This window comes from Falco punctatus, assembly GCF_963210335.1.
Source record: "Falco punctatus genome assembly, chromosome: 11".
Lineage (NCBI taxonomy): Eukaryota > Metazoa > Chordata > Aves > Falconiformes > Falconidae > Falco > Falco punctatus.
This window is the reverse complement of record NC_137591.1, coordinates 31,565,660-31,588,741: the sequence shown is the minus strand read 5'-3', so window position 1 is coordinate 31,588,741 and position 23,082 is coordinate 31,565,660. Positions and strand designations below refer to the sequence as shown.

The 23,082-nt window shown below is 40.9% G+C and overlaps 1 protein-coding gene across 5 annotated transcripts in view; it reads right to left on the bottom strand.

Annotated features, from left to right (window-relative positions):
- Positions 1–135: 135 nt before the first annotated feature.
- SWT1 (SWT1 RNA endoribonuclease homolog) overlaps positions 136–23,082 on the bottom strand; it is a 41,998-nt gene continuing 19,051 nt past the window's right edge. For 3 of the 5 annotated variants that reach the window (XM_080407574.1, XM_080407573.1, XM_080407576.1), the window contains 5 exons: positions 21,837–21,965; positions 9,543–9,609; positions 8,605–8,669; positions 3,142–3,189; positions 136–1,332 (listed from right to left, as the gene is read on the bottom strand). In XM_080407574.1, coding sequence (XP_080263700.1) covers positions 1,227–1,332; positions 3,142–3,189; positions 8,605–8,669; positions 9,543–9,609; positions 21,837–21,965 — 415 coding nt within the window. In that variant the 3' untranslated portion in view covers positions 136–1,226. The remainder of the gene's footprint in view (positions 1,333–3,141; positions 3,190–8,604; positions 8,670–9,542; positions 9,610–21,836; positions 21,966–23,082) is intronic. The other 2 variants (XM_080407575.1, XM_080407577.1) reach the window with 1 other exon arrangement.

The following is a 23,082-nucleotide window of genomic DNA, read 5'->3' as shown; positions in this document are numbered from 1 at the left end:
CACGCGAGTTCTGCCCCAGCAAACCCCCCAGCCCCTTCCCTGCCTTTCAAGCATCTCTGAGCAAGAACTGCACCAAGCTCGCACCCCCTGCAACCGGGCCACGCGGAAACACAGCTCTTCAAAGAAACTGCCATGTAGAATTAACTGCTGTTTACCATAATAATAAATTGCATTTTTACAAGAAAGATTTTTACAAATACATCCAAAAGTTAATACGAAAATAAAACACTTCTAGACCTTTGCCAGTCATCTCAGCTCTGTACAAATACATACATAGAAGAGGTAGCTTTAAAGGCCACAGCAGCACTGAAAATGGCTTTTAGGAAGTGTCATGGACTTAAAAGCAGTTTGGGAAAGCAACAAAGAGGATGCTCACACGGAGATGCTGCCTGGAGAGCAAAGGCGAGAAAAGTCACAGTGTGTAACCCAAAGAGGACAACCGCTTGTGCCTTTACAAGGGCAGGTAGCAGAAGAGAAGGGTGAGGAGTTCTTCAAGAGTGCTGCTCGCCGGCTGCCACAGCATGGGGATTCAGTAGGTGTTGTAACAAAGGAGAAAGATCCTTTTTGTCTGAAAAGAGGCCCAGGACAAAGACACCTGCACAATGTGGTGATTTTTTGTTTTGTTACTAAAAAAGAGCATCAATCCATTTCTCCCCCAGTTCTATTTCCTCTCTTAAGCCTTACAGTTCACTACACAGGATACATACATTGCACCTGCACTGCAGTCCACGCCCATAGGGGCAGCAAGCATATCAGGCATCTGCCTGCCCTTCTGTCCTTTCAGACCCCTGGGTGTCACTATATACGTTGTTTTTTTCCCCACCTCGCTTGTCACTTCTAAAGTATCAGTGAAACAAATGCTTTACATGGATCTTCCCTCACCACCATCGCCAGATCTAGCTCCTCACATCAACAGCTGGAATTGACACCACCAGCCCAGCACATCTGCTGTGCACCAAACCAGCTGGATCCATCCAGAGTCCCTCACTTGAGACAACAAGTTCTAGTCCCTTGCAATTCTTCGCAGACATCCTGACATTAATGCACATATGTAACCAGTTGGGGTTTTTTTCCTTCAACTCAAATATGAAAACAGCACCATTGAGAAAAATATTTTGGAAGGTTTTTTTGGCTTCTCACATGACACACCCCAGAGGAGTTCGGCTCCGCTTAGACAAGGAGAATGCAGGGGATGAACACCACGGCTCCAAACCTTGACCCAAAAGTCACAGCCAGCCCCTGTTCTTGGCCTCCATGTGAACTGATGCATGACACTGCTTAATTGTGTGCTCCAGCTGGGCCAGCTGGCAACATCCAACTTCCAACCTTTCCCTGGGGAACAGAAGATACAGAGGTTATCAAGACACAATGGACCCATTTTATAGACAGGAATCTTTCTGAATATTCTTTTAAAACAAAATTCAAAGGGATTCTAACACCACACTTTAACTCTCAAAAACAGAGAGTACTCAGTACCTCTGGAAATTCAGGCACATTTTTATCTTTATTACAGCAAAAGATCAAGTTTATGCCAGAGCTGGCTAATCATTATGTGTTCCCAGCTGCATCCTGCAATTAAATCTTTAAAAAGAAACAATCTAAAAGCCCCACAGCAGGCATGACTCAAGTCTTCTCAACCCAGAACCAAGCCTTCAGATATAAAACGTTACTGTTTTTTACTGAATGTGTTTAAGCTGCAAGTCATATACGTTTCCTACAGGTTTATGTGCTGCAGATAGAAACAAGTTCCATCCACAGTTACAACACAGTCAGAGACTGATTTTAGGCTTCTGGGATAATCTCACTTCAACCTTTACCAGTTGCAGCTAGCCCTGTTCCTCCCGGCTTGCCCAACATCTGTAATTCTTCTAATAATCTGGTGCAGTGTCACCAGAGAAAACATTTTACAAGTATATGCTCAGACAAGTTAAATATTGTTTAAATTAGCTAGTCATAAAGGGCCGTACAGTCACACATTCGATATGGGACACCTGCGCTGAGAAAAAAAAAACACTGGAAGAAACATTTTTTTGGAAATAAGAAGGCCCCTAAGCATGCATTTACAGTAACCACTGTGATTCCTGTTCTGGAACATATGGCAGGCTGGCAAACGGTGTTGAATGTTTAAATTGCAGCCACTCTAGCTCAACACATGAAAAGCCTTTCCAATTTCAGTGTTCTGAAAGCAAGCGAAACAAAGCCTCCATCCCTCAGAGTGCTTTCATAAATGTTGGCAACGTGACCAGATCCAGGATGTTGTTTCCCCGTGTCTCGTTAAATAAAAACCCCATGCAGACACTGAACCACTGCAAGTCTGCTGCAGTTTTATTTGCTCACAGTGTGACCCGTCTTCCCTGCGCAGTTTCCCTTTTTCCCAGCTGTAAAATTGCCAAAATACCTGCTCTTGTTTTTCTGTTTGAACTTGGAATTAGATGATAAAATTGGTTAAATGGTAAACGGCAAGAAAAATACCAAAACCCTCAATCCTGTACTTGAGTATTTGGCAAGCACATTTGCTGTTGCACTTGGGAAGAGAGGGGAAAAAAAAATCAACCACGGATAGGGCAGCTGAATTTTAAGAGTTTAAAAAATGACCTCATGCATATGTAAAAATTGTTATTTTAAATAATTAGCACAATTTTTTATGTTCTTGCTCATATGAGCATGATGTGCAAGAGGCAAATATTCCCCTTCACCCCCCTGGGGGCAAAGGCTCACGCACTCTGCCCGGCATTACACATCCCTCCCGTCTGCTCGCACCCTCACAGCGGCCCCTCTGCGCACAAGGGACCGCCCCGACCCGATGGAACAGCAACTGCCCCACACATTACCCGTGGGTCCTTCCTGCAGGCTCTTCTCTGGTATTTGCAACCAAACGTAACCTCTGAGAACCAGCAGCTACTAGGCATTATTCGGTGCTTTTCTGTTAGGAAAGTGGCTACAAAACTTGAACCCAGTGGTCCTGACTCAAAATACAACGTAACACAATTCTGAACTAAAAAGGGATATCACAGAAGATAAACTATGCAGTTACAATGTAATCAGAAAGGCAATTTCCATAAAATTCAAGAAGTAGCAGTGACTTCCGCTCCAAAGCTGCAAACCCCAAGGATTTCATATGAACACTTTCAAACGGCCAACCTGCAACCCGGCAAACAGGCAGAGCTCCTCTTTGCTTTCCGTTGTATTCTGTAAAGGTAGTTTTTAAAAAAAAATCGGCATTGAAAAGTCACTTACATCAGCTTTCTTAACAGAATAGGGAAGGTTCATTTCAAGCTGTCTTTCATATAGTTACATATAATGTATTTACACACAAAAATACATCTCTTGACTACAATGATGTATTATTTAGACTTTTGTTTCAGAAGAGGAATCTACAGCTGATTACACAGAAAACATCCTGTAACTTTGCTTTTCCAAAAGATACTTTCTCAAAAGGCCTTTGGAAAGATACTCCTCAAAAACAGGAAAAAAAATGCAGGGTTAAGTGACGTGAGTGCAGCCTGAGGGCTACCAGACCAGCCTCTGAAGTAATTTTTAGTTTTTTTAACTATGCTGAGCACAAATTTACACACATTATTTTCTTTACACCTGTACTGATACCGATCTATACTCAGCAGCTGGATTTGTTAGGTTGGGTTGGGTTCCCCCCCTTGATCAGTTTCTTTTAATATGTATAGGTGGTGGCCTGACCCAGGTCCCCACCAAACCTGCTCCACCCCACCCTCCTCAGCTGGGCCGGGGTGGGGAAATGTAAGGAAAGGCTGGTGGGGCGCGGGGGGGGGGGGGGGCAGGGAGATCACTCAGCAGTTGCTGTCGGGGACAAAACAGCCTTGGGGAAATCAGCTTAATTTGTTACACACACACACACACCCTCCCGCTGTCCCTGCCACTGCTGCCCCTCGGAGGGCTTATCACACGCTGCCCCAGCCTGGGTCCCCCCCCCCGCACAGTGCAGCCCCCCGGGCACAGCCGGCTCCAGCCTGGGCCCCCGTGGGGTCAGAACTGCCCCCAGCCCCCGGCACGGGCTCCTCTCCCCACGGGCACGGCCCTAGTCCCCAGCTCCCCACCCCAAGGGCTGGGGGCATCTCTGCTCCGGGCCTGGAGCCCCCCCGCCCCGCCCCGGGTGCCAGCACTGCTGCTCTCAGCTGTTGGCACTCTCTGCCTCAATCAGCCATTGTCCACCGGCACCGAGGGGCTCGGCCTGGGCCAGCCGCGGGTCCGTCTGGGAGCCGGCCCGCATGGGCTCCACTGGACACGGGGGAAGCTTCTGGAATCTTCTCTCAGAAGCCACCCCCGTACCCCCTGCTACCATTGCCACACAAACCCAATACAATATGTATTTTTTAAAATAGAATTCAAACCAAGGGATGCCTTTAAAAGGACACACACCATACCTTCCCAGTGCTTTTTGCTCTCACAGCTACCAAAAGCTTGGCAGATCAGCCCAAGAGAGCAGGAGATGAATCCTATCACCAAAAGCAGTCTAAATGTGTAACGTTTCTCCAGCAATAACCTATAGCACTGGCACAGCTACCCTGATGAACAAACATCCATTCTCCTGATGAATGAGCGCCATTCATCAGCGACAACTGTGCCTCGACTCAGTTTCGACACTGCAGAGTTCGGCGCTACCGGGCAGCCAGTAGTAAGCGCACAGTGTGCTCACTCGGGCTGTCGGTCTGCGTACGGGACAAGAGTGAACATGGGGACACCTCAGCAATACAAACTATCAAACCTCTGCATCAGTGAGTGCCTTGACAGTTTCCAAGAAGAGCGCTTAAAAACTAGTGCAGAAAAGTATCTTGTTTGAGACATGAATATTTCATTATCTTTAACTCAATTAAAATTTTCCCTGTATCATGCTAGTGGCCACTGAGTGACGGTTAAAATGGTAAATAGCATGATACAGCACACAGAGTTTTATACCCCACAACAGTGCAACAGGTTAATTCAAATGTAGTTACTACAGTAACTAGAAATAATGTTACAGGTCAAAAGAGACTGTTTCTGCGCCCTCAAAAACACACCGGTGCATACTGGATTGCAGGTAACTTCCACTGAAATGTGGGACCAGTGTGGGACAGCACGCTGCGCCAGGCCAGCAGAAAGGGATGGACACAGGCACTGAGAAGGACGGGCGATGAGCAGGAAAAGGGGTAAGGTTTGCAAACCACGCAGTCGGTACTCACCGAGGGTGGCCGCCAGGCTTCATCTCTACAGCCTGTGTCAGGACGATAAACCAAGCTGTTGCTCTGACCACCCCACACATGACACGGCCCCACGGCTGGCAGCTCTGCCCTCCCTGGCTGGCCCGGGAATGCCTGCCCGCAGGGACGGAGCACGCCGGTACCGCTGGGTCAGTGCCCGTTCTGACCCCAAGGCACTGGCGTCTTCCCAACCCCTGCTAACACAGTGACCCCCACCTCCTTCGCTAGTTTACTGTAAAGTAGATGGACCAGGTGGAACAGCAAAAAAAGGGTGTGAAAGTCACACATAACTTTCAAGTGATCTACTTAGATGCCCAGGCCTCCAAACAACGTATTTTCTTAGTTCAGACAAGATCATAGGATTGCAAACCAAAGCCTGAAAAATTCTTTCTACTACTTACCCTTTACATCAAATTGTCATTTATTAAATGATAACAACTCTTCACCACTCAACAGGGAAAACTGAAAAGCCTTGAGAAGTACTCAACAGGTAACCTCACATTAGCTGCTTGCCATAAAAACTACAGTGACCTTTCTGAAACGCTTCCTGCAAGCCAGCAGCCCTGCTGCCCACAGCGCGTGCTCGAATGGGGAGGGATGGAGGAAGAAACAAGGCCTCGAGCTAACCCTCCCTCGAGCTAACCCTCCCTCGAGCTAACCCTCCCTCGAGCTAACCCTCCCTCAATCCACCTAATTCCACTGAAGCGGCTCAGGGCTGGGGTGTGTTCCCACTGTTCAGAAGGCAGAAAACTTCCTATCAATTAAGAAAAGCCCCCACCAGGCTAGGATTTTCATAAAACTGCTTCATGAAGCCTGAAGAATCCATACGAAGGAAGAAACGAGCAGCCAGGCCTGCCCTTTCTGTAATCCCGTTTCCTCCCTCGCACCCTAACAGGGACGTTACTGTGACAGATCTGGCTCAGTACGATGGACGTTTTGTGCCTTGTTTCAGGGCTTCGCTCTCGCCACATCTCAGGCTCTACCAATACAAAGACGGGATATGTGGAAGCAACGAGGGGGGGAACCCCACCGAAAAAGCAGAGGTCTTAGGTCAACACTTCTCCAATCTAAGAGAGGAAGACTGGAATCTACCAGGTGACTATGCAGGCAAGTTCAGGGAAAAAAAATAAATTTACAAAAGTCATGTAAGCGTTTCTAATGGAAAAAACTTATTCTGTGAATTTGTTGAAGATGCAAGAAATTGTCACAGCAGATCTCTGGGGCAGGGTCAATCTTTTTGTTCCGTTTATATTCCTAAAGATCTTGAGCCTCGTCCTTGGTTGGCATCTTCTAAATACTACTGTGATACCAAAGCCTATAGTACCACTTAGGGATACAAAAGCAGTGAGAATCATGCCTGTAGCCTTGACTCCAAGTAGTCCTTTTCTTTCCCCAAATAAGAAGAAACCCTTTGGATCAAAAATTGAAGACAAGAGTATCTTTGGTGCATCCTGAAAAAGGAACAGTCAGAGTGCAAATGTTCTAGACAGGAATTTATCTCCCAAAGAATTCAGAAGGCAGGTTGAAGCAAAAACATTCGCTGGTAATTGAAGCAAAGGGAAACATTTTGTTCAGCGTGTTTCTGCCAAAGCACAAGTAATTCAGCCTGCCTTAAAGCAGTCTCCTTCTCTATGCCTTCGCTCTTGGTACATCTCTTTTTAATTGAGTGCTTTTAAAACCTCATTTAGCATCTCTACTTTACTGGGTGGAGTCATATTTTATTTCACTTCTGAAATACCAAATAGTTTCATTGTTGTAATAACTAAGAACAACAATTAGACCTAAGTAGTACTTTGAAAACCTGTGGATTGAATTTATAGCAACAGATCTTAATCTTTGCTTCGTTTGCTTTGTATGTTTTCAAAGGACATAACTTAGATGCAACAAAGATGTCACCCTCCCCCTGCATTGCTCACCCAGCAAAATCAAAGTTCTGGCGAGAACATTGGTTTTGTCCATGAAATCTACCGTGGCATACAGAATTCACAAAAATGGTCCAAGTTCTCAGGCTTTCTGATAAAATATGGACCTAGGGACATCTTTCAAACACCAAGAAGCAGCAGTTCCCCTGCTACCCTTAGCACAGTACCAAAGGCCGTACGTACGCTGTAGATTTCATACAATGATGGAGATGTCCAGAAATGTCTGAAAATGTGAGAACCACAGAAATGCTGGCCATCAACTCAAGACAGTTAAGTTTCAAAACTACTTTTCTCTGCTGTTACATAGACTGAATCTCTCCCTCCCTGCATAACTTTTCTCCCGACCTAGCAATGTGCACTTTCAAACTCAGAGATTTAGGAAACCAGTATCAATCCAGGCAAAGGAAAGCTTTTTAGAATAAACTACGTACTCAGATTAAAATAACCTGCAAGCCTTTTCCACAGCTGATGGAACCACACTTCGTATCCTGGCAAGTTTTACAGTTAATCCATACCCATATAACAGCAACACAAAAAAAAAATAATTACATGTCTTATTACGCACCTAAGATCTATTAAAAACATGGCATTTTAAAAACCTCACAGAACCTGGGTTTACAAGCCCTCAATTACACAAATTCAGAAATAAACCTTTTATGAACCAGAAACTTTACCGTGAAGAACCATAAGGCTTGCATGACACTCATTTTTAGATCAATGTTTTCAAGGCCTTTACCTCAGCTGTACAAGAGAACTTTTTTTTCCTGTGACCAAACTGTAAAAAACCTCTGAAAATGCGAACAGGTACTTGGAATCTTAACATTTTTTTTCTCTTTTTTTCTAACTGTACTTTAAAAAGGCTTAGTAACATACAATGGCTTAATTTATGACTTTAATAATGAAGGCCACGATGTAGCACAGTAACTGCAGATGTGCCCAGCTTTCATGCTACAGTTCAGTCACTTGAATCACCTTGAGAATTGCAGGGTTTTTTCCTCTGCTGATTTAAGCGAAGTTCTCATAATAACAAGTCCTGTTACAAGAAATACCTCACCAGAACAGAATTTCAGTTATAATCAAATTCATTTAAATACAGCTGCATGCTCTAACCTACCTTACAATGAATGCTGACCTATACCAGCTCTGTCTGCCACTAAGCCGTGAATTCAAAACCAGTAGAGGACAGAGGAACCAACATCTTGCCTCAAACAGCTGAAAATCACTGTGGAGATGCTAATGGCTCATCTCTAATTTAATTTCTGTCCTCTCCTACTCTGCTGGAATGGTAGGTCATTAAAAAAGCTGAGGGGAGGGGGGGAAGGAAACATTCCCATTCATCTTCCCTATGCCCCTCCTACAAATGACAATTTTTTATTTATCCAAACTATTTCTCCTATGGCACCTTTGGTTAATACAGTACATGCTAAAATGCTGTCTCAAAACCCATCTGATGTGGTCAGTAATTGGCTTACCGGTATATCTTCTGCGAAACACACTCATAAAGCTCCTCAGCAGTGAATTTTATACTGTTGTTCATCTAAAACAAAGAGCAAAGAATTAACACAGTAATTTATCAAGTATCACAGCCCAATTAAAATTATAGAGCTAGTATAACAGATATGGCTAATGTATTACCTAAGAGGCTCTCAAGTTGATATATACACAAGTCATGCTATGTCTTATAAAATTAAATATTACAAATTAATAATCATGATTTTATATAATGGGAGTGATAGGCATCACTCCATTTTCTAACAATTTCTGCACAACTCTAAAATACTTTGTATAGTTCTTTCTCCCCTCTTCATTTACCCTAAAGTTCTATAGCAAATGAAGTTCTGACTTGTGTTAATTCCATAAATACATGTACAAGCCCCAAACCCAAATATATTTTCCTGTACAGGAGGGGACTGCAAATCTGAAACACGTAACATACTAAATGGAAAAATACTGCTCTTCTATTACAAACATACAATGCAATTTCTCTTCTTAAAACCTTTCAGCACAAATTAGTTAAAACTCCATGAATAACTGGTAATTTCAATTTATCTTTTTTTCTCAAACTGCAGTCAAAATTCCCCATATAACTACGTAATGCAACGTACTCTCCCTCTTCTTAAAATAACTAGATTAGGAATGTTTTGGTCACTTCAGCTTCAAGCCTTTATACTCCTGACAGCGAGTCATTCACAACAAACGAGCGGTCAGAAAGTCATGCAAGCAACTCAAATACCAGTAGAGATTCTAGTAACTTTTGGTAGATGCCGTCCAAAGCCTAATAAGTAAGAATAAATCTTCAAAATTCTAGCTTAGTGGAAATACAATGACGAGATGGCTAACCTCGTAACTACTTCAAATAAAAAACTGTTTCTGAAGTGTTTCTGCCAAAACATTAAAGAAAACTTCATACCTCGTTGCTTATGAGGAAGTTATAGAGGGTCCAAATATCTTGGAAACTACTAGTTGGGGTCAAAATTCTGAAAAAGAAAAGTTTTGGATTTTTTTTAATCAAGTATAAAAGGATTCTATGGAAAAGTTAAATTAAAAAAAAGTCAGAAATGCTCCATGGGGAAAAGAAAAATAAAATTACATTCTTTAAACAAAAAGGAAATTATGATCTTTGAAGAATTTTCCCTTCCACTCCTCTGAAAGAATTAAATGAGCTTATTATTTCTGTAAGGACTTTCTATGAAGGTTTTTCCTCATTAAAAATTCAACTGATGTTTTTATGAGCAACTTCACTACACAGACAGGAAGGAAACCAGTAATAATTAAAAGTCTTTTGTTTCACATAAGCAAAGCCTGATGTATTAATGCAGAGCAACAGAAAAGTGACATGCAATACAAAATTTTCGCACACTACCTAAAGTTTTAACTTTTTTTATTCCCTCCAATATGCTAATGTACAGCTCAAATGCTACAATTTACATACCATTTTTGCTACTTGTAATAATAATGAATTCCCACCCAATACTGTGAAGTGAAAATGGGATTTGACAGCTGAAGAGAGGTGTCTTTATGAAGAGCCTAGTATCATGTGAAATAGTGGTATTTTATTCAGACACAAATGCATGCAGCAGCCAGTGACATTTCAGTCTTCCCCAAAATCTAGTCCTTGTTCTCCACGTTACAAGTGGAGATACCTCCCGCAGAAGAAAGCATGAGCTTTGGTCTCTGTAAGGTGTCATAAAGTTCTGAAGGATGTACACCCTTTCCCACAAAGCTCCAGAAATGATGCAATAAGGAAGTGATTCTCTCAAAACATTAAATATCCTAATCTGTTTAAGCAGATATAATTCAGTTATGTCTCAGTGTAACTTAATTTGCATTCACTAGGGAAAAATGGAACCCTATAAACACTGGAAAATGTACATTAAAATCTACATTAAAAACCATATAACACTTTACACACATTAAAAAGTGCTGATAAAATTCTGCCTTATGTTATAGTTTTAAGTATGGAAATAACTATTAAGAAAATGACTGGGTTTAGGGAAAAAAAAAATTGAAAACACCCATCTTTTTTGGGAAGCTCTATTTACTTTCCCATGGGAAAGTGCCCAAATTCTCCCCTCCCTCCCCTTGCAAGCTGTAAGCCTTTATAAATGAATTAATTAGGAATTGAAAAAAACAGAAAACTAACAGTAAGTTAAAAATCTCAGTTAAAAAAGACCCTGTACTTTCAACAGGCTAGGAGACCTTGACACACCACAGGATTTATTGTAACTAGTAAGTCCACTGCTTATTTTCATCATGATTCTACACAGGAATTATTACTGTTACAAAAATTAGTCACACACTCTTTCCCCCTTCGTAAGAAGACGCATGCAGAATTTTCTTCTTAAACTAAAACTGTTAACCTGCCAACTAAAAGTCAGCAAGAGAACCAGTTGGCTAGTTCTCCTAAAAATACCTCAAAGCCTTCAACTGCTACCTCAGTGAGAAAGCTATCAGCTTTGACAGCGTAAAACCCCAGCAGAGACAATTTGGCAAGCATCCTCGGAAACGCTGGGAATCTTGGCAGCCTGAATTGCATCACAGCTAAGATTCCCACCGACCAGCTCCATGTAGCCATTAGCCAGCAACCCTGTCTGCACGGGACAATACATCGGCTTTAGCTATCGCATCAGTCATCTGCAACATAAATAGAGTATACTCAAGCCTGGGAAAGTGTGATTTCTATTGCTGATGAATTTTGTACCACTCTGTCTTTTATTTCATGGAAAAAGGAGGAAAGTTTCCATGTCTGTTTTCCTAAAACTGAATGCAGAACCATACAAAACATAAAAGGAAAGATGTCACTGATAACTTCACCTGAAGGCCATTATGTGTTGCTACACAGTACGTTGGGGCAAAGTATGTTCATCACTGTTTTTCCTGCTGTGCCCAGGACACATACACAAGGGTGCTGGCTAAGTGAGACGGCTGCCACAGTTGAGCCGCCGGCGGAAAAGCCAGCCAGGTAAGCTTTCTGGAAGAAGGACAGAGGGTGGGGGGAAAGGGCAGCTGCTGAGAGAAAGACCTGCAGTAATTATGGCCTCCTGGATTTTGTGGAAGATAAATATATGTATGAGCTACAAGAAGGTGAAGGAAAAGCCCGAGAGCAGAGCAGAAAGCAGGACTAAGTGGTGCTACCTTTCCCTTTGACTATACCGCATCTCCACATGGCTACTGCCGTCCACCAGAGTCCCAACTTCCCAGGGCAGAGAAGTGGCTAGAAACTTCACGTTTCACTCCACCCTTCTTCGCAAGGCTACATCTAAAGAAAACCAGTTGGAAAGTCCTATTTTCAAAGCACATTAGATTGTAATTTCACAGTCATCTTTAAACTCCTGGTTTTGCATGGATCTTTAATTGTACTGTGAGTATGAAAGCAGCCAACACGCCACCCACATTTCCTTTCCCTCCACAAACATAAGCAAGAAAGCACCAGCATCACATACACAGTATTAGGTCTCTTCTTATGGAAGGGCACACTTTTCAACTATTACTAGAGAATCTGAATCTTGACACCAGTTAGGATGCTGCAGACTTACAAATTATTCCATTGATGCTTCCCAGACTGCACACTTCAGGCAATCAATAAGCTAACCCTCACCACTCTCCGTGTTCAGTTGTCAGGATCAAATTGGAAAATATATTTATTTTTTTACTGGTGACCAAAGCGTACTAGCGAACAGCTACCACTATTGGTTTAGCTCACTACAAGTAAAATGTGTAAATAAGCATATAGGTAACTTAACGTTAAATCCTGTAGCTTATTTTATGGTGCTTGCTTGGATTATGACAACAATTGCTTCTGCGTTCATAACACAAAAGGAAAAGTCTGACATTTGGCTCAAAGCTTTACAATATCTTCAAATAAAAGACATTTGTTGTTTTCAAGCAAGAACCATTGCTACACACGGAGTACTGAGAAGTTGGTGAGAGAAGAGCTTGCACCGTAACTTCCCCCACAAATTCTTAACAGGTCAGCATTCATAAAACAAGCTTACTGCTGTTTTCAACTAAATACGAACTGGAATACAAGCTCCAGCCTTGGAATATATTTTACTGCAGAAAACTGTAACACATTCCTGTCTGCAGAGAAGTTATTTCACACCACTGCTACTGTCACCACTTTACGTTCCTTTCATCTCCTGTAGCCACCATTCTGTGTGACAGAAAACAGACATTTTAAGAGATGATGTTCATTGGGAAATCTGGACATGTTTGTATGCACATTCACTCTGCATCTATTACTCCATTAAATCAAGCTGATCTCCTTTTCATCAAAGTCTCTCAGTGAAAAAGAGTCTGCCCCAGCTACAGAACACCCTCTAAATAAATAATACATGAAGCAAACGGACTCTTACATAAAACTCCTCTAACAAGCAATCTGAATCTCAGGATCATGAGCACTGCAGTATTAACCACTGCTTTTTCTCCTCTCTCAACATGACATCAAATGTATTTCAAAAGCAGAGGGTGGAAATCCGCTGAATCACTTTGCCTTTCCTATCAGCACAGCCATGCAAAACCAAACAACAAACAACCCCATGTTAGGTACTTCAACTTTTAGTTAATCCAAACATGCTCTAAGGAGGTGTTGGCAAGCGTGCTGGGTGACAGGAAAGCTGGATTGCCACTAAAATGCAGTTTATTGATCAAGCTAAAAGCTATAGTATGGTTCTATGCAGTTTTCTGAAAATATTTAGTACATGAGGTAGAGAAGAGCACGTCATCGAAAGACACAAAAAGTGACTATGGGTACCAGCCACAAAACAGAGGTGAGCTGTTCTTGGGGCAAAAGGGAGAAAGGAGAAGAGTCAGACTTAATGATTCTTATTTCATAAGCAATAGGGCTTCCCAAACCCCTCAGAACATTTCTTTACCTACTGTCCTGTCACTCATCTGATGCAAAATGCATGCACAGAATGTAAGATACAATAATCAAAACTGGAAACGCATAGGAAATAGCTCATGATGTGGTTCCTCATTTGCACATAGAGAAGATGCGGGCAACAAGCAAAGCTGCTTGGAAAGGATCAGAAAATTAACTTATCAAATAGAAGGAAAAACACCCAAACAACCCACAAGACAATCTGGCAGTGAAAGCAGGTCAGCCTGCCAGCTGCTCACAGACACTAAAATCCTGGGCAATGACAAGTAAAGCATACGGATAAAAGTCATAAGAGACTACGTGGTAATCACTCCCAAATCTGGCCAAACCTCTGTATTTATCACACTGAGCCATTCCTCTTTTAACAGTTCTATGTAATTGCTTGTGGCATAAGATGGGTAAGACTGTCATAAAGCGTTAACCAATTCATAAGTTCACGTGCTTCATCAAAAAGGCATATAACACTTGATTTTATGTAAGTCAACTTAATCCACTAAAAAGCCCCATTTGACCTCACTGTCAGAATATCAGGGAAGGAAAAAGATGAGAAATGGAAAACCAAAACTCCTATGCAGTTTATTAACAATGCCTCATTCCACTGCACTGCAGCAAGGGGCTCAAACTGGTATTACAACGATCAACACACGCCAGAGTTCTGTTCACCATCAATATTGGGAAATTAAGGGGATTTTTCCCAAACCAAAGTCAAGTTCATGCTTTTTTCTATTGTGGAAGTACTTCAGATGTCAGATCCTAGTGCCAGTTTGTCTAGACGACTATTCTCTAGCTTTACAAGGTCAGAAAGGACCATGGCTTTTACAGCACTAACTCATTTATTCAAACTTTTCTGCTTTTTAGGCTGGTTTAAAGGCAACAGGGCCTAAGCAGCACCCACAGCACCACCTCTGCCCAGCACCTTATTAAGTGCTGGCCAATTTCAGCAGTATTTGAGAGAGACAGAGGTCTTGAAACTCTCAATTTCTTACAGCTCTCATGAAAATAGGCAGAGGGTAAAGGACAAATTTGGACCTTGGCAGCAGAGAAGTCTGCAGATAGTTCAGAAGTAAGACAAGATAGCAAAGAATCCATGTAGGAAAGGAACTGCTAGAACTAGAAGAAAACCTTTTGTCAGATACTGCACATTTTCAACTATATTAGACATGATAATTAAACTAAAGGATACCATACTACAAAAAGATGAGCTTTGGCAATGCTATTACTGACGTAAAGTGGTTGTTTTCTTAGTGACAAGGGGATGTTTCCACATTAGTGTGGACCCCATGGGAGGGACGTTCCTCTGCACAACACCTCCCCACAAGATGCCTTACAGCTCACCCAACTGTAAACCTGCTCCCAGCTGCACCAGTCTGACTGTGCGTGGTCAAAAGGCTTCATGGAGGTTCTAAAATCCTCCTCTTGCTCACAATCGGTGAGTTAGGCTAATTATGCTACACACCTTGCTCAGAGATCAAAAGACAGCCGATGGGTAGCACCATCACCCTGATCGGCCGCTAAGAAGAGGGCACCACGCCCTCGTGTTGTGTAATGTTTCAATGTGGCATTTCCAACACCAGTTTCTCATTCATAGTAAATTCTGTTTACCTGGGAAAACAGCAAAACATCCAGCACTCTGAGGCTGAAATTTACATTTAAAGTAATTTAACTGTACTCCTTCAGTGGATCAAGAACATATAAGGTTTCACCTAAATAAATAAAAAAATAAAAATCAAACAACTAGCAATAGGGAACTCCGACACTTTTTGAACTGGGAGTTCATCTCCATTTTATTTGTGGAAGGAGACTTCATGTGGAGGAAGATTAAAAGTAAAGCTCAATCTAGAGACTTTATGATCAGTAATATTAGAAATCAGTAAATGCCATGGCAGTCTAAGAGAAGGGAGACAATTTTCCAACAAAACACCAAGTAAAAGAAACCTCAGTTCCTCCACTGACCAGACGAATAAAGTGGAAACAGTTTCTTTACATCTGTAGAATTCTGGTTTTAAATTAGTAAAACTATAGAAGTGATTTTAAATTGTTTAATCCCAAAATATTAAATTCAATGATCAGTTCTAATACAGTAATGCTGCACTTCTGAGATTTTTAAAAACTATACTTTTAATTTGCAAATGTTTATGGAGACCTTGTCTAAGTCGGTGCTTTCCAAACAAACAAAATCACTGGGAATTTGAGAGAAATTCCATTTAGGTAAAATATTAGAAAAGCAGAATTCGAGTTCCTTACTGCAATAAGTAACAGATATTTTTACAGCTGATACTATATTGCTATAAATATTTATGAGTACTGTACCTAAAAGTATATGCTGTAAGTTGTGAGTGATTCTAAAGTTGGCATGCGAACAAAACAATTATTTCTTAATGAACAGTTGTTTCTAGGTTGATTTTTCATCTATCAATTCACCAAAGGCTAAACTTTCTTGTTCTTTTCTGTTCAGAAGGATTTCTTATCTAAAAGTAACATGGGCAGGAAACATGAAGACATGAAAAATTATCTAGGGATGCCTGTAAACCTTTGAATCGGAAGTTATATTTAGCCAAAGGAAAATGTTGGCTAATGTAAACCCCTACAGATGCATTTAAATGCTGCTGCTGAAGTCTTTGAAAGGGTAAGAAAACTATCTGTATCCAATATTCCAGTAAGTGTGTTCACGGGGAGATAGAAGAGCAGCAAGACACAAAATAAGCTGATGACTGATCATGAAAACCTACAAGTACTTCCAGCCTTCTGCTGGCATTGGTGCACACAGTAATTTCAACAGGTTAAGAAAGAAACACATCCTGCATGCAGAAAGTAGAGACAAGTTATGATGTAACTTAAGTATAGAGTCATATACCTCAAGTATATATACCCCTCCAGCAGCAATACTTTGAAAGGCATTCCGCACTTCTTAGATCTGTAAGAGTTAATTATCTGTGGTAAGTACTTAAACCTCTCTTCTCACCAAAGATCTTTCAAAGGGCCCGAACATCTTCCAGCAGAATCAGTGAAGAATTTCTAACTGGTGAAAGATTTGGCACAAACTTGAAAACCCTGAGCTGTAGAAATACTTCTGTTGCCTCAAAGAGCCACTTGAAACCCAAGAAATTATTTTAAATATTTTTAAAGATAATTTATTTTAAAGATTTAGAAGACCTTAAATTAGGTCCCCTAATTTACTGGTTCCAAATAATACCCAACATGAATAATACACACCATAAATGTAGACGACCACTGAAAACAGTCAGAAATATTATTCAATCCAAAATTATTTTAAACCAGCATGGTTTTAGAATTTTACCTGAAGTATAAATTTCAGAGGTTTAATAATCTTTGTTCATTGCTAGTCAATGTAACATACATCAACATATATAATAAACTGCTGTCAAAAGTGGAAAGGTGTTTCATGCTCATTTTTTAAGCGAGTATCTCAAGAATGCACTGATACATCAGTGGCTGCAAGAATCAATTATATTTGATGAGACAACTAACACATATGTGCTTAAACACATTCCTGCTGCCAAAAGGAGGAGGTATGTTGTCCACAGATGCTAATCATACTTGTTACTGTCTTCATTTTAGAGCTGAAGTGCTGTTAAACATTTATGGCATGCATTCCGCTATGAATGTTGTTAGAGGAAGAAGCAAAGATAAAATCAAAAATCTGTGTAGTCTGGCAAAAATTACAAAGATAGGGTAAGATGCAAAAAGCTGTTAGTAAGACCTCTTCCATGAAACAGCTCTTTTTGGTTTGGGGATATTTTGGGCTTTTTTTCCTTTTTTTAATGCCTATATTTGTCATAAACATGTTCTGGTCACCAAGCCTGAACAGCTGTAGTGGTGCCACTAACGGTAGTTTTTGTTTTGGGTTTTTGTTTTTGTTTTTTGATGAGGAAGGGTATCATTACACATGTTTTATCTCAGGAAGTGTGACGGTGCTTTTATAATTGTTTTTAACAATCTGAAAATCTGAACTGTTAATGTGGTTCAACTTTCAATATAACTTACTTGTAAACCTTCCAAACTTTCATAAGACACTCTCTCTTCTTTGTTCTGGACAGCAAGGAATAGAAAGTAACATGGAAAACACTTGTATTTTATCACTAAAAGGTGTATTACTTCCAAATATTCAAGCTAAAACTTTTTCACTATTTCTCCAGATGTCTCCTTTTCTGCAACCATACCATTGGATTAACTGTAAGTCACTGAAAGGTATTTTTTCAAAAATCAAGAAAAAGAAATGTACTCTAAAATTCAGTTTTAGAAAGGCTGAGCAACCTAGGCAAAATGAGCCTCCCTCTCACCTTTGAACACTTCAGACTTTTTGTTTTAATGATCTGTAACACACATAAACCTACAATGATTCATAAATATGGCTTCCGACTCAGAAGTCTCAAACTAACTGAAATTCCCACACTCCAGACTAAACCAGAAGAGCTGATGGGCCAGTCTCTCTGCATTTCTTGCTCCACAATGCCACCTGCTGCAGATGTGCAGCACAAACTCAGAGCAGTCAAGTTTCCAAATGCAACCGTGCGGGAAGATTACTCCACTCCGAGTTCACCCTGGGTGCCTACATAGCGTATTTCAGTTTTGTGGTAGAAAAGAAAACCTTAAAAAGTATGAAAGACATTTTTAAAGCGTTTCATCAGTGTTATTGAGTGTCACGGTAATCACCTGGAACAGAAAATAGCTTCTGTGTTTCAAACAGTCAAATGACAGAATCCTGTTTCTTTGCTTCAGATACTCCAATGGCTCTAATCAGGAAAGTACATCTTTTGCAAATTAGATTTCTCTGTTACAATTTTAGACACATTTTTATTTTTAAAGAATTCTGCCGTAGTGGGAAATATGTGAGGTAAGTAGGTTTCACAAAAAGAAATACAAAATGTCTTTTGTTATCGCCAAAAAGTTTTAATTATCAACTCTAACACAGAAATAATGATCTTGAAGCATCATATGCCCGCTAAATCTCATCCACCACATACATAAAATAATACCACAGGATTTCTTGCAAAAACTTTACGACTGGAAAGAAAAATCCAAGTTTAGCAGTAACTTGCTTTATTAAAACAACTTTAGAGAAAAAGAATAATCAGCAATGAAAATTGATTACCAACAAGCTGCTCTAGCTCACGCTTCTACCTATATTTTTCTGTTTCTACATTCATATTTAGACCATTTAATTTTGGAAGATGCACAATGATTCTCTGAATGGATTTATCCTGCTGTTAGTGTGCTGCGCGGAAAAATATCAGACCTAGAACTTTAGCTATAATACTACTGATGCAGGGATGGTCTTTTATGCTCACTTGAACACGCCATTTCTCATGAGTGTACCTTGAAGCTTGTTTGGGAATGCAGAACACATTTACTGAAGACCTTTAATTAAAGAAATATTCTTCTGACCTTCATTTAAAAAAAATAGCAATGAAAACTTGTTTGGGAGTGGTCACAGGTGAAGCAAATGTCTGCATGATTCTATCATTAAAAAAAAGAAGTATTCTACCAGTTACAGATAGAAACTAGCTCAAGTCCCAAGTGACAGAGCTCCAGACTTCTGAAGTGCCTTGACAGGTCAGAACTCACACTTTACAACAGGGATAACCATACATCCATGCTTGGCAGGACTGTTGTGACTATAGGGTAAGGACTGTGATCCTTCCTAAAACGTTGTAATGAACATTGCCAAGTTTAAAAGTTCACCACTACAGCAGAAAGATAGAAAAAACACTTCTTGAAACAAATTATATGCTGATTAGATAACCTCTAACAAAGCCATAACAGCCTACAACAGAAATGTAACACACTTCAACGTTTACTTAAAAGGCAGATTGTTAATGTGCAAGGCAAGGCCCAGCATCTGGATGCACCTATTTCACAGCTTTCTAACCTATCTGCAGCGGTACCACACACTCAAAGTGTGCCAAGTGGTGGTGTTTTTTTCCAAATCAGATAGCTCCAGCCACTCAAGAGTCATGGCCTCTAGCACTTTAGGATGCTTATGGCAGTTACTGGAACTTTAACCACAATTACAAACCAGTTCCTACAAATACGCCTCAAAGAAACTGAGGAACTCCACAACTGCAAGAGTGACAATGTAAAGCAACCTTCCTAGCTGTTCCTGCCAGTGAATAAACTTCATCACTATAACAAAAGGACGAAGCTAAAGACTACACAGGAGATAGCTTATTCTTTCTGAAGCTTCATTTTTATTATTCTGTACTCTTAAAAAAAAAAAAAAAGGCAGAAGGAAGACAGAGGGGATTATTGTCCTTCCTAAACTGAGACTTCAGCTGATTGATTGTCATTGTTACTAGTGGTAAAATCACCTTGAGGGGGGGAATTAGAGAAAAATTGGGTCCTAATAGTAGTATTACAGAAAGCTTTTTTAGAGTAAAATACAGCTCTCGCCTTCAGGATGGTTGGCATGCGTGAAGTCTACATCACCACAATTCCCTAACCAACACATCCTGCCAGCTCAGCACGTGCTGATAGGAGTGACAGAGGATGCAGCAGAGAGGAGACACCACGGCCATGCTCTGTTGTGCTCCCTGCAGGAACGGGAGCTTGATGGCACCACCCAGCTGATAAGCTGCACACCAGTTGTCTCATGAAGAATCCATGAGATGTCCGTGGCTGTGCCAACCACTGTGGTGAAACGACTTGCCTCAGATGAAATAATCTCACTGTAATACTAACGCACACCTCCACCTCAAAGTTACCTGCCTCCAGGGTAGTACTGCCCCTCACTGGGCACATGGTAGCAGTTGGTAGCAACGATATGTGTGATTACAGTCACTCAAGCTCCACCTAAACGTGATGGAAATGGACTAGTCCTGGATTGAAATAAGTCCAGGGCAGGGGGGGATTGTCATCTAAACTCCGAATTACCGAACTCTGATTCAGTGTTCACAAAGCTAGGTCAAGATGACCCACTCTAAAGCTGTTACGAATGAAGGGACTTCTCATCACAGTGCTCAGCCCTGGGGAGCATGAGAAACACAGAACAGACTGTGAAAAGAACACCATTATCTAAGTTATGCAGAAAGAAGCCTTCAAGTGAGGAAAGTTCCGGCTATAAGAGGAAACAGGATGATAAGGTGTTGCAATCCACTGACATCAACAGAAATCTAGTTGAAAATAGGACAAAGATAATAGTGGGAGATCACAACCTCCAACTCAAACAGCCCCTGTGAACGAGGGCAAAACCCCGCTTGAGGAGCATGCGTAGTTAGCGGAGAACTTCAGCAGTGCGCTCTGAGGATGCGTACTAATTTGCATTAGAAGCCAGAAACTTGTAACCAAACCTATGCACGATGAATAAATATGCAATATACTGTAAAGTGTAAAAAGTGGACAGATGAGGGGAGAAGTTAGGGCAAGACTCCATCCTAACTTCTGGGATCAGTCGATGGACGGAACCTGCCCCCTCCCCTCACTGGGACGCCTGTTGGGTAAGAACTTTGCCTTGGGCATGCTTACTAACTCACTCACACTAGCTGTTGTCAGTGATGATAGTTTAGTTATACGTAGTTTGGTTGTATATCATTTAAAGCTTGCTTTTGCAGACAGTCTCTATCACCAGCAATCACGAACTTTAATATTGTCATGATTTTATATTAATGAAGAGCGTTACTCAGTATTAATCCTTCATGGGCGCAAGCAGTGGCCAGCAGCAGGTAACACACCCAGATAAAGTGGGAAGTGCCCCTGAGGGGTCCCCCTGATGCTGCTGGCATGTTTCCCTGAACAAGTCAGTCAAATTGCCCTTGTCCAGGACTGTTCAGTGAAGGGTCCCTGTAACGGGACACTAACAGACTGGTTGGGCACAAGGGTCTCTGCTTTCCTGGGGCACTGATAAGACAGATCAAACACCTGGGGCTGAGGGAATCTCCCCCTGCCCCTTCACATGACATTACTGTTGCCATATAGGTTTTGACCAAAATTCTATGCCCTTCACTAGATCAGAAATTTGCACCAAATCCGGTGGGTCTTGCATTTGAAAAAAAAAACAACTTCTGAATTATTCAAAGTTCTTGCCATCAGAGCTAATGTATTAGTTAATCATGTCATAGCTCCAGTTACACTCTGAGCAGAGGCAAGCGGCTCGCCATCAAATATTGGAAGACAAATCCCAAGTCATAAAAAAGAACATTCACTACAGGAGATATGAATGTCTGCAGTAATTTCTTATTCTTTTGCTACCAAGAATCATGTAACTAAGCACACATAATAAATTGTACTTTGGCACCAAAAGATTTCAGTGACTCTTCTGACTTTAGGTGACTGTTACTAGCTTTTGTAACTACCTTAAATGCTTACCTACTAATTCCTTCACGGATATCATTCACCGCTACCAACAGTTTCTGCAGACCTAAAAAAGCTTCTTCAAACGAAGACTTTGTAGTCACAGTTACTGTGCTGGGGTCCAACTTTTGGAAAATTTCAATACTAACGTTAAAAAGAAGCAAAGAAGAGACATTGAAAAGAAGTTAATAAAAATCTTCAGAATTCAGAGAAACTCATTGTATGGCTACATTTTGACTACTAAAAAACCAAACAACCAAGGTCAAATGTAAACCTATATTAAAACCACATTATCTAAAATAGTCCTAGGATAAATGGTACAAAGATCATGCCCTACCATTGTACTTTTCTGCTTAAAGTTCTCCTTGGCAACTGTATTCTAAAACAGTATATTACCTTTGACTTAAATAGATTTAACAATAAACTTCACTTGAGAATGAAGCAGTCTCTTCATGCATGACCTGAGTACACGTGAGTAAGTCTCTCTTGGAAGCAAATTGTTAGGTTAAATAAGCAAAATAATATGCTTTCCATCAATTTTCTAAGCAGCTTGATTTTCCAGATTTACTGGAATGGGCTTGACACCTTTCCTGCAATGGTTGCATCAGGACGATGAGTGCAGTGCACTCATGAATCGTTATCCCCACAGATGCTGAGTAGTATTTTCTGGACACGGGCAAGAAGAATGTGAAGTGACCTTTGATTCTAAAATGTTATTCTTTTTTCAAAGCATGGTCCCTAACAGGTGGCAAACGCCAACAGTTCAGATGCATTTTCATTATCAAGCGGTAAACTTGGTTTTTCCTTGATGCCTATGTGAAACCTTCAAGATCAGGATTACTATCGCAGTGAGAGAACACACTGAGACTGTTCTCTGGTGCATATCTTTGGCTGACCTGACCACCACACCAAGCCAACTCCTAATCAGCTGCAATTCTAATCAATCTGCACTGGTGTAAGCCAAGAGGAGTATGCTGGAGCAGCTCTATAGTACATTCAAATGCCAGGGCAGAAATGGCATTGGTAGAGTTATTATCACTGTTTATTAGGTGAATCCTTAATGGATCACCAAAAAAAGGGGGGTTCCTCTGTACATGACATAACTCAAAGAGTCCTTCCTTTGAAAATATTTCAGTTAAGACTACAAAAAGAAAACAGAGTATCTATTCAGATTTTGTGGTAGTATCCAAATGTATGGCATCTGTGATTTTCAAGCAGTTTTTCAAAAAATAAACAAAATAAAAACAATGGTAAAACATCT